Here is a 12,350-nt window from a genome sequence, read left to right on the forward strand (position 1 = left end):
TTTAATCCACCTGTCTCAGAGAAGTTATCTCCAGTTTGCAGTGATACGGTGCTGTTTTGGAATAAGGTTTCTCAGAGTCTGCACAAAAATCACTTCAGCAGTAGTTGCAAGGAATAGATGGCTCTTTACCCTCTATTGGTGGTTGCTTAGTAGAAGGCAGCTGTCTGAGCAAATAATAAATAGCTGTCAATCTCATAAATCTTCATTTCACTGTAAACATGGAAATGGATAATATACATCACAGAACTTCCATTGCTGACTTCCTCTTACTAAACAACACACATTGCATTTTACAACAAAGTAATTAGAGGAAGGAGCAGACAAGGAAGTCAGTTTAAATATTTTAAGGTAGCACTAAGGAGTATCCCTGCTGAAAGGTGTCAGGCAGGTTTGGGTTAGTCTAATCAAGCATGCAGGCATGAATTAACTTTGTATACCAAACCAGCAAATTGAAGAGACTCTTTTAAACAATGTTTAACTGGAATTTCTGCTCTTTGTAAGTGCAACATAGCAAGAATACCAGTGCCATACCAAAAGAATTATGGACTATCTGATGATGTATTATTGGTGGTCCTAATATTTACAAGGATCAAAAAAAATCACTGTCATTCTTTCCCCACCCACTCCTTCCCCAGGAGCTTACATTGTTTGTTAGAACTTGGTATAGTTTCATAACTTTGAAGTATGTTTAGAGAACACTTGTTAATGTATTTTTCATGATTTAAAAAATTAATATGTCCTCCAGTCATACCACCTCAGCTTTTATTCTTGTCAGCTCTCAAGAACTCAGCAGGGATAGATTAAATCATTCCTTGGTGGAAGGCTACTAGAGAAAATCAGGTGTGTCAGGAGGTGGCTTAATAGTCGTTCTGAGCAGCATGCTGCTAAGGAACTCGTATCTGTGGTAGGTGTCACTTCTTAGATTAGAAGTTGTCAGTTTTTGTGACTGTCAGGTTTTGCAAGAGCCAGATATGCTAGCTCAAACAACACTGTAACTGGTAATTACAGTTTGCCTACATGAGAGCCTTATCCTACAAGCTGTTCACTGGAAATTGAGAACGCTGCGCACCTAACACTGCTGGAGTTTGATTTCCCATATAGTTTAGCTGCGATTTCTTATTCTTCACTTCAGGAAACAAACTGCTGTGTAACATTGATAACTATTTGACAGCTCACAGCACTGCCTATCCTAGAGTTGGCGGCACAACTGCAATTGCAGTGTACTTTTGCCAGCAACAGAAACTGTCATAATTAATATTTCAAACTTGCATGTAAATTTATTTTTTTAAAAAAACAAACAGTGGAACAAACCAGACATTTTTAAAGGAATTTAAATATTGTTCAGTTGAAGCAACGTAAACTGTGATGGGATTTTTTTGTCTTTGTCCCCCTTACATTGTTTTGGGTTGCTGTGAGACTTAAGGTATTATATTATCAATTTGTAAATATTAGCAAAGATGGTCAAGGGCTAACTTCTTTGCTTAAACAAGGTCAAAGTAAATCTGTAAAGATCTTTGGAAGATGTTTAGCTGGTTGGTGTATAGAAGAAATATTTTTTTTTGCTAGTTTTCATGTTAATGTAGCATTTTAGGCACTATTAGTCTACATGATCTAACTGACATTGATGAGCTAGGCCATTCTGTACCAAATTACACACTCTTGCATATTAAAAGCAATGTGGCAATTTGTTGCCTCTAGAAATATGAGGGTTTCGAGCCCACACTGTACCGCTGATTATAAAATTCCAGTAGTATTTCCAGAATTACAAATCTTACTTTTTTAATCATCAAGTGAAAAATGATGAAAATGGTATTTTATTCACCTCATACTTTTCATGTTGAAAGGGCTTAACTGCAGAAAGTCTGGCTGTAGTCAAATCAATTCTGTTTAATTAGAATGGCCATTATTTTGTTTCCTTTACTTGATATGAAACCCACCTAAAAAGTGTATTTAAAGTTTTTAGATAGTTAAAGTGAACTTTAAACCATAACTTCACAAAAAGAGTGTAAACTGTCTCTATAGGATTGTGCTATAGAATTTTCCTTTATTATAAAACTTCATGATATATTTGCTATCTAATTACCATGAAGTTTTTTGATTTAGATTGTATTTGGTTTAGAAACATAGATCCTCCAAAATTCCCACAGAAGGTATAGTAGGTGACATAGAGTAGCTATTTCATGAAACTGGATAGACTTGGAGCAGTTTTGGGGGAAATTTAGTGAAAGTTGGGGCTATTCAGCCTGCAGAAGAGAAGGCGGCATGGAGACCTCATAGCAGCCTTCCAGTGTCTGAAGGGGGGCTATAGGGATGCTGGGGGTGGACTATTCATTAGGGACTGTTGTGACAGGACAAGGGGTAATGGGTTAAAACTTAAACAGGGGATGTTTAGATTGGATATAAGGAAGAAGTTCTTTACTGTCAGGGCAGTGAGGCACTGGAATGGGTTCCACAGGGAAGTTGTGAATGCTCCATCCCTGGTGGTGTTCAAGGCCAGGATGGACAGAGCCTTGGGTGACATGGTTAAGTGTGAGGTGTCCCTGCCCATGGCAGGGGGTTTGGAACTAGATGATCTTAAGGTCCTTTCCAACCCTAACTATTCTATGATTCTATGATAATATGATTGTAAATTTTAGGAGGTATCTAGCATTCTAATTTGTTATTTAGCTTTGCTGTTGATACATACTTGGACTGCTTTGTGTCCCAAAGAAGAAAAAAAAAACCACAAACAAAACATTTTCATTAAAAAGCTTAACTTATTAGTATAAAAACTTAGTTTAACCCAAAATGGCTAGGTCAGGCAAGGTTAAAAGAAATACGGGTTTTGAAAAAATCACTCCGTGTCCTAAAGCTTGATTTCAGTCATGTCAGTGTTTTCTTCCATTGATCACAATGTGCTGAGACCCTCTGAGCCCTAAAGGACTTTTCTTTCCTCCTGAAGCTTGTCTTGGTTGCCTTTTCTGTTCAGCAGACTTTGTCTGTGAGCCTTGGGCTCCCAGGTCCTTGGTGAGATGCCCTCTTCCCTTCTACTATACTTCGAACTTCTCTCTTCTCAACATACTTGATCACTCCAAGACCTACTTTCAGCAATTTCCAGCTGACTCTGGTACTGCCTTTTTAAAATAATGTAGCAAAGGCACTCAGATTGAGAGACATCAAATGAAACTGACAGTTCATTAGCCTGGGAAACCTGGATGTACTGCTGGCACCGATCTCACCCACTCTGGCTGATCCACAGTTGTTTCCTACTTGAACGGCTGAATCTTGTCAGACTGGGTGGTTGCTGGGTTAGGTATGTCTCATATTGTTGTTTCATATCCTCCACCTGGAAAGTGAATTTTGACACCATTGTTTCCTTCAAGCTTCTTAGATCACAAGGAAAATAGTTCCCCAAAATATAGTGATGATTAGCTATATAAGAAATAGGAATAAAAATGTTGTTAACCACATTTTGGAAAACCGATCAGCAGATGCCAGTTTTTCCCCTATAATTTTCTCATATTGTGTCTCACAGTACATAGTGTCATCTTTACACCCATGACTGATTTATTAAATCTAGGTCTAGTTTCTTATGTGAACAGAGTTTAGTTGATACTTCAGTGGGTACCTTTGTCTCTCTGTAGTATCTTTGAGACCTGCAGAATGATTTCAAGTTAATTTGATATATAGGGCAGAGGTCCAACTATAATTAAAATCTTGTAATTTTGTAAAAACAGGGAGAGGAGATATCAAGGACTGATGATTTGCAAGTTCACTCTTATTTTATTGATTTCTGTAGCTGGGCATAGCAATATAACACAGAAATTGCGAAATGGAATTACAATGGAAGAAAAAAAACATATCACTGTTCTTCAGCTAAGAAGTCGAAAACCAAAGGAGCACATGAATACATAAGTAGTCAGACTTCAATACCTCCCATGTTCAAAGAACTACAAATTTAAAAATGGCAGCTGGATATGTTATGTACCTTTAATTCCTGTTACTGTTCACTGCAGGTGGTAGATTATACTTTGCAGTTAAAGTGTTAAAAAAGAACAACAAAAAACAACCCAAAGAAAACCTCCCAAGTGTAAAATTCATCACAGTTTCATATACATACATACATATGTCTCCATGAGTTTTTAATTTAACAGAAGCAATATGCATGCAATAGGATGATTATACACTTGGAATTGTAGACAGCATTAACGTTAGAAAGAATCCTGAACTACTCTAGACCTTGTTGATTTCTTCAAGACAAGTAAACTCATTTCTTGATTACTTTCTGTGTTATTGTCAAGAATTTCCTTCCTGATATGTTTAAAACATTTATCTCATTTGCATTATTCATCTTTGCTGGTTGTTCATTGCCCTTGTGCACAGACAAAGGATGCTGAGGGGAAAAAGCAGTTTAAAATATATTGCATGGATGTCATGTATGAATTTCAGTAGCCACCACATTCTTTTAATATTCTATTTTTAAACATTGAAAGCATACTGACTGAAGTATCCTTGTTATTTTTAAATTTTAGTATACAGTGCAAATTTATATCATCATACACTTCAACATTGAAATGCATTTTGCTTTTTAAAAAAGGAATCATTATAAAACTAACAAAACATGAAACATTTTGCAATGACAAGGTACTTGAAAACAGTATAGCTCTGCCAACTTGATAGGGAGTATGATGGTATTACAATCACGAAAAAACACTGTTCAAGAAATACACTGCGAAGTAATTTATCATGTTCCAATGCTACTGAAATTGTAACAGCGCCTTTTATAGATGTTATTATTGCATCAAAGTGTATAAAGAGCCCAATATTTCTTTTTTTTTTTTTTGGTAAAACTCCCTATTTTTTTCCTTAGTGTATTGCTGATGACATACCATATGCTATCTATGGGTTACAGTAAGTTGAAACTTTTCTGCACTGCACTAAATAAGTTATGTGGACTGTGACTCAGTGAGAGCTTTGCATTCCCCTCCACCACTAAGAATTTTACTGACTTCATGTAGGGAATGAGATAGTTTATTAGAGGGATAGTCAGTAAAGGTGTTTGGGGTCTATAAAATATTACTGGTGAAGAGTTTGTCCCAAGGAAAATATGTCTGATGTTGCAAAAGAAAATTTGTAGGTTTGTTGAAGTGAGGAATGTTAGTAAGACCTTTCCATTAGTACTTACTGGTTGTATTATGGGGAGGCATTTTGGTGGAGAAATCTGAGGGAAGAAAGGTTTAAACGGTGGCAACACAGCACCACTGCACAAATCTGCTGCAGTTAAAATGACTGGTAACAACTTGATACGTCCCAAACCAGCACTTCAGGAGTTCACGTGGAGTTGCTGTCTGGGAAGCTGGCAGTTAAGTTACAGAGGTTTGGCAGCACAGTTCAAACGCTATAAGGCTGTGTTCAGTTTAGCAGATTTTCACATGCCTATCTGGTACAAGGAGGATTTAAGTGGGAGCAGTGACATTTGTCACATCAGCATTTCCTAAAAAAATTATAATACTTTTTTCTTCTTTTTGTATGTTACAGTGAAAATCTCTCTGCATCATACTTGTTCTGAGAAAATCTTTAAAAAGTAATTAAAAAAACAAACTCCAGTGTTGATCAGCAAGTGACATCAATGCTGGTGAAGAAGAATGAAACTGATGAAAACTTGTATCTAGGTGGTATTACTGGCATAAATGTGAACAGAAAAAGCAATTTACATTCCTTTTTTTCACATCTTGATGATTTCTATCATGGAAATTGCACTGTAGGATTGTATATCTGAGTATGACAAATAAGTAATAACATCCGTATTGTCAAGAAGAAAGGGGGTTTGATTTTTTTTTTCCCTAATGTGTTGTTGGGTTTTTTTGGTTTTTTTTGGTTTGGTTTTGGGTTTTTTCCTTTTTACCTTTCCACCCATATCGACCTTCACTTTTGCACCCATTCGGTGCTGTGAACTCTCAGGCTCCGTGGAAGCACTGCAGTCACAGCTGTTACCCCATTATCGGTTTTTAATCCAAGTGACAAGGTACCAGACAAGGTACCAGTGAAATGAGCGGTTCCATCCTCACTTTGCCTTCAAAAGAAGGGTACCAAAGCAAGCCAGTGCGGCTCCCTCAGCCTCTGCAAGGCAGCGGGAGACAGCAGCCGGTAGCCCGCCCCTCGCCCTCTCTTGGGCGCTGTGCGCTGGCTCCCATCCGCCTCTGAGAAAGCGAATGGGGAAGGGCTCGGTGCTTCTGACAGAGCTTTTTAATGGGCGCCAAGAGGCATCAGCTAGTAGCCTGTCCTTCAGCTCTCTCTCGGGTGCCGTGCGCTGGCTCCCAGCCACCTCTGAGGAAGCGAGTGGGGAAGGGTTCGGTGCTTCTGACAGGGCTTTTTCATGGGCGCCAAGAGGAAGAGGGGTGCATGGGAAGCGAAGTGGGGTGTCGCCGCTCTGTGTGCGCCGAATCGGGCTGTTCAGGAGGGGTTGGAGCTGCCGAGCTGAGCTGGCCTGCGAGTAGGGATGTTAGTGCTCTGAGCTCTCCCTCAGAGGTTGGAGCTGGGCCTGTAACGGGGTGCGAGCCGAGCTGCTGCCGGTGGAGGGGTTGGGCTGTGCCGGTTGTTGTGAGCACACCCCAGCTGAGCTCAGGAGGACTTCGGTTCCAGCTGGTGGAGGGGCGCATGGAGCAGCGGCTCTGTCCACTCTAGCGAAATATACCGTGGAGGGACTGAGGAAAAGGGTGGAGCAAGCGCCTGGTGGTTGTGCTTCTGGAGCATGTTTAAGGTGAGGGAGGAGTAAAGAAGGTGGTGGCCACTCCTGCTACAGCTCAAGCTCCATTGCTCCTCTTGGTATTACAGCACCTCTGGTAATCCTACCATTTTGTGTCACCTGCAAAAGGTAGGATTCGCCTGTAGATGAGGAGTGAATACACCTGTGCCAAACAGCTGGTACAAGATCAGCTGCGTGACAAGGGGTGATACCTGAACTTGGGTTGCCTCAATGCTCACAGCACTACAAAGGCCAAGAGAAAATGACTGGAAATTCTCTGTATTTCAACCCACATGCTTAGTATTTGAGCTCTTCCTGAAAGGAGGAAAAAAAAAAAAAAAGGGTTTGATGGAAGAGAGATGTTTAAAGATCTTACATTGTCAGTTGAGGAATTGGGATCGTGTGGGAGGAGGCAGAGCTCAGTTATTGTTGCAGGGTGTTGGGGAAGCTTGAGGCAGAACTTGCTGCTTGGAGAATTGTTTTACTGCTTCTCAAATGGCAAAACCTTCATGCTGTGTGCAGCAAACACTGTTGACTCATTTCAGTTCTGGATAGAGCTCTGCTCTTGTCAAACTCCTGAGCCTATTGGTATCTGCAGTGGTACCATTGCAGGGGGGTTGGAACTAGATGATCTTTAGGTCCTTTGCAACAGTAACTGGTCTATGATTCTATGATTGCTCTACAGTAGTTTCATAGAATCATAGAATGGTTTGGATTGGAAGGGCCCTTAAAGACCATCTAGTTCCAGCCACCTGCCATGAGCAGGGACATTTTCCACTAGACCAGGTTGCTCAGAGCCCCATCCAACCTGTCCTTGAACACTGCCAGGAATGGGGCAGCCAAAGCTTCTATGGGCAACCTGTGCCAGTGCTTCACCACCCTTATAGTGAGTAGTTTGCTTGTGTATTTGCTTAGCCGTGGAGAGTAACTTGGACTGTTATGATGTTTTTGCTTACATGTTTTGCAAGGCCAAAGGACAATGGAACAAAGGTCCATTTTGTTTTTTTAATAAGAGTGGATCTTGTGATTTGGGTGAAAGCAGGATGATTTAGGGTACTAGAACTGTTTCTGGAAGCTTTTCTTGACTTGAGTAATACTTCTGTTTTGGTTTTAAATTAAGTAGAGTTTTGTTAAATAGTGATTTGCCCAGGGCCAGCAATGGTTAACGTATGAAAGCTTATGTTTAATAGCTGAGTTTTATGACCAGCCTTTGTCTTTTATACGGTGCTTTCAGCAGAACTAATTCTGACTGGAACAGTAAATGTTACTCAGATTCAAGGTAATAGTATCATTTAGCTATATGGACCATATATTCTTCACTGTTTGTACTAGTGGATAATGTTATGATACATATGATTTTAATTTCTTACTGCCTTTTTCTCTCCACAGACCTTGATAATGTAGAAGGCATAGCAGTGGACTGGATTGGAAATAATCTTTATTGGACAAATGATGGCCACAGGAAAACAATTGCTGTAGCCAGGCTGGAAAAAGCTGCTCAGAGCAGAAAAACTTTGTTGGAGGGAGACATGTCGCACCCCAGAGGAATTGTGGTTGATCCTGTCAATGGGTATGAAGTAGACTAATTTATGTGGTTTAACGCTTGTCTTTTAGTATAAATATGGGACTGAATTTCACTTAGGATGGGGTTCATAGAGTCATATAGTAGTCTGCAATTCTACAGTGGTCTATAATGTCTGTAAATCCTTTCCAGCATTCTTGCCTGAAGCTTTCAGAAGAATGCCCAGGCACTGCTGAACCTATGTCCAGTTAACCTGGATATGGTTCAACTTTTTCTCAAATTGAATGTATCAGACTGTATGTATTTTTAATACTAAGTGAACTTTATAATGCTCTCCTTTGTAAGTTTCAATTTCTGAAGATAATTATAACCATATGCTTGTACAGATTGGTTTACAAAATTAAATGAGACAGGTATTCTTCATTACTTAATAGTGTAAGTAATTGTGATAGGCTGCATAATAAAAAGAACATTATGTTAGTGTGGTGTAGTTGTGGTTTACCTAAAAATTCACTGTTACATTTATTCAGGGAATTGTCACTGAAGAATGATGTAGTGGGTAATTCTAGGGTGGCTGGATTGATTGCTGTTTTCCTAGTGCTGGAATGTATTTACACTACCAGGTTCTCTCTTCTGAGCTTGTTCTTTGAGGAATGGAAGTACCTGTGGAAAGGCTACAATTAATTGAGGTCACATAGTAAGGATGTAAAATCAGACCACAAACCATAACCATACCTACAATTACTTTGTTAAATTTTCCAGCTCAGTAAATGCATGCCACAGGAAATAGCATATGAAGATGTATTGTCTGAAAAGGGCTATTATATAAAACACTTTTCTAATAAAAGTGTGCCCTTCATGATTATACTTCTCATGGGAGCTTTTCATGAGAGATAACATTTATTATGGCATTTTAATTATGTTTAGAAAATATTAGTCTCGATTTAAACAGTGTGGAAGCATTAGCTGTGTTTTGAGATACAATTAAAGCACATTAATGTAAATGTCTGTTACTGTAAGCATGTTTTAGCTTATGACATGATAAATATAATAGTAAGTACAGACAAAAAGTTAATGGAGAAAAGCTCAGTTATTGCTGTTGAGCAGTCATGTAAATATTTGTGAAACATATTTTTATCTTCCAATAAAATAAATACCATACGAACCTGTTTGTCTGCCTGAGCTGTAGGGCATACGCAGGTTTTATAATTCTGTGATTAAACCGAGTGTTTTAGTCAAACATGCACTGAAGTGTATGAGCCTCCCCAGATCAAAAATTGGTTGATGTTCTAAATGTATATTTACAAAAATAATAACCCAAAACTACTTTCTGGTGGGTGACTTAGAGGAGAGAGAAAAGAAACAAAGATGATACATATACATATGTGTAAACCTGTGTAATAATGATGCATTTTTTCTGTATCTTTTCCATTTTCTTACATAAAACCAAAATGGATCAAATTATGCTTATACATGTAAGTGTATTTGATTTTTTTTTCTTTTTTTTAACCAGTAGATTTGGCATGATTTACACAGATCTGATAACAAAACTATTTTTCACTTCAATGTTTCATTCCTTTGTAAATTAATAATTTAAATTCCAGGACTTTATTCTTCAAGGTACAGACAGGTTGAGTAGGTTAGGATCATACAAGTTATTTCAGAAACATAAACCTGGTAAAATCAAAGGCCAAGGGACATAGATGCCAATTAAATCATGACAACTTCAAGAAGTAGGATCTATTTAAGACTGGTATGAGATTTTTTTTCTTATAGTTAATGCTTAATAATTGAAATCCTAAAAGTAAGCATTTACTAGCTAGTAAATGGTTTCAGCATATTGGTATCGCTGTGTATCATATAAGCAGAAATGCTTTTTAGTTGCTTCATAGGTTAAATACAGGACTGTCTGTGTTTCTTATGATCAATCTGGTTTTGCTTTGCGGGGGGAAAAAGAAAAATGTGGTGTTTCTTAGCATATTTTCTACCCTCTGCTTTTGCTTAAGCTCAAGGTATGTATTTTAAATAGTTGAAATTAAAGTTGTCACAAGCAAATTCTGTAATAAAATGTGATAACCAGATTAATTCAAGAAGGAAAAAAAGGCAACTGAAGAAAATCCTGTAGCATGTGTTCTGTAGTGTCCAGCAGAGAAAAACTATTGAGAACTCATCTGAGCTAATACTTTTAGATAGCTTACCTCTGAAAAGTGCTATTTGGAAAGGTTAAGCAAACACTGTAGTGTTTGTTATCTGCATTGCTGTACTATAAACCATAAAGCCATGCTAAAATTGCCTTCTGGCTACTTTTCAAATAATTTTTATAGCCAATCTTTCTAACATTCTTTGTAAGGGACAGAGTGCTCATAATGTTTTTTACTAATTTGACTGCTTTCAGGTGGGATCTGAAGTTCACAGAATGTCAAGGTTATCCTTAGCTATTGAGTCAGAGTACAATTAATTCATGTATTGCAGCTTTTGTGATAGTATTAACCATAATAAGAATCAGATTTGCATCATAAAGGCAAATTGGACTTGGAAAAAAAACAAAAACCCACAGTAAAAGTTTGAACTCTGACAAAGTCAATAAAATTGCTGGTTAAAAAAAAAAAAAAATCATCATTCTTGTGTGATTAAATAAGGTCTTAATTCTTTCACTTTTCTTGTCAGTTAGCCCATTTGGTATTCATGTAATTCATTACAGTAAGGGCAAAACAATGTGTCATTTCAGTAGCATCCAGTACACAGGGAAAGTAAATACAGTTGTGGAAAGAAAAATGCAAAAGTCAAAATGGCTTTGTCTTGTGGATCTGCTGTTGCAAACTGCTGCTGAAAGTCTGCTAATTCACGTGACTAAGTGGTATCTGAATGCTCATTTTTATAATTTCGTAGCTGGATGTATTGGACAGACTGGGAAGAAGATGAAATAGATGACAACGTGGGAAGAATTGAGAAGGCATGGATGGATGGCTACAATCGGCAGATTTTTGTAACATCAAAGATGCTATGGCCAAATGGTTTAACTCTGGACTATCATGCCAATGTGTTATACTGGTGTGATGCCTATTATGATCACATTGAAAGGATATTTTTGAATGGAACTGACAGAAAGGTAAAAGTAAAATACTGCTGTTTTGCCACAGGCATTCCATTTCTCTGGATTTTATTATGTTACATTAAAAATACTTTTCAAGCTTTTTAAAGTCTGCATAACCCTGTAGCATGTCCAGTGTAGTCTCTGAAACAAGCAATGTTGGCAGACTCTTGTAGAAGACTATCATGCAGCTTAAAATTTTCATCTTTAGAAAGTGACGCAAAAGTTTATTTATTTATATTTAATCTATTTTCTCGTATGATAATGAGCTACATTTTGTTTGAGCCACAAAGCTACAAAGAGCTTTTCAGTAGAAATAAACCTTCACTCTTGGGCAGAACCAAAAGGCTTTTATTTAACTTCACTGGGTAAGCTGTTTTCAATGAATCTCAATGTCCCAGTTGAGCATTTCTGGTAATATAGGGAGCAGAAGCACACAACAGTTCAGAGACGGAAAGAGATTGTTTTAGTTGTTACTGATGGCTGTGATAGCTAGATACAAGTCTCTGTAGAAGTTCTGTCTTGTTTTGTAGAAGTAATAAGCACAGACTAGACATCTGGAAAACAGTTAATGCTTAGACTGGAGTCTGATAATTTGGGAGGGTTTACCATCTGCTCCAGAAAATTAGTACCCTGACAACTGAAAAGTCATTGTTAATTGAGAATGGCAGGTATTAAGTTCTCTTGTGAGAGGATTTTGTCACAAAATGTATGTCTAGTGACTTTTTATTTATCCTCAACTCATGATTCTCTTTGCGTGATGGCCTTAATAGGACAATATGCAGATTTCTAGTACTCAAAGTAGTAACTGTAGACAGAGTCCTTCCTGGAACTAATTCATGTACAGGCTTATATTGCTTTAATGTTACTTTTAAAATTTTTTATATTGAGTGATCTTGTTAAGGCTGTACTAATGCTGTAGTGTTTCATTTGTCATAATGGCTGGGTTAGGATTTACATTTGGTGATTCTACTTTTGCTCCACATCCATTATGCTGCTGTAGTGTAGCAGGG

General features: G+C 37.9%; 1 protein-coding gene across 1 annotated transcript in view; it reads left to right on the forward strand.

Annotated features, from left to right (window-relative positions):
• LRP1B (LDL receptor related protein 1B) overlaps positions 1 to 12,350 on the forward strand; it is a 585,099-nt gene that overhangs the window by 290,709 nt on the left and 282,040 nt on the right. The window contains exons 11-12 of the mRNA XM_065670655.1: positions 8,114 to 8,294; positions 11,136 to 11,355. Coding sequence (XP_065526727.1) covers positions 8,114 to 8,294; positions 11,136 to 11,355 — 401 coding nt within the window. The remainder of the gene's footprint in view (positions 1 to 8,113; positions 8,295 to 11,135; positions 11,356 to 12,350) is intronic.

This window comes from Lathamus discolor, chromosome 3 (genome assembly GCF_037157495.1).
Source record: "Lathamus discolor isolate bLatDis1 chromosome 3, bLatDis1.hap1, whole genome shotgun sequence".
NCBI classification, from domain to species: Eukaryota; Metazoa; Chordata; class Aves; order Psittaciformes; family Psittacidae; genus Lathamus; species Lathamus discolor.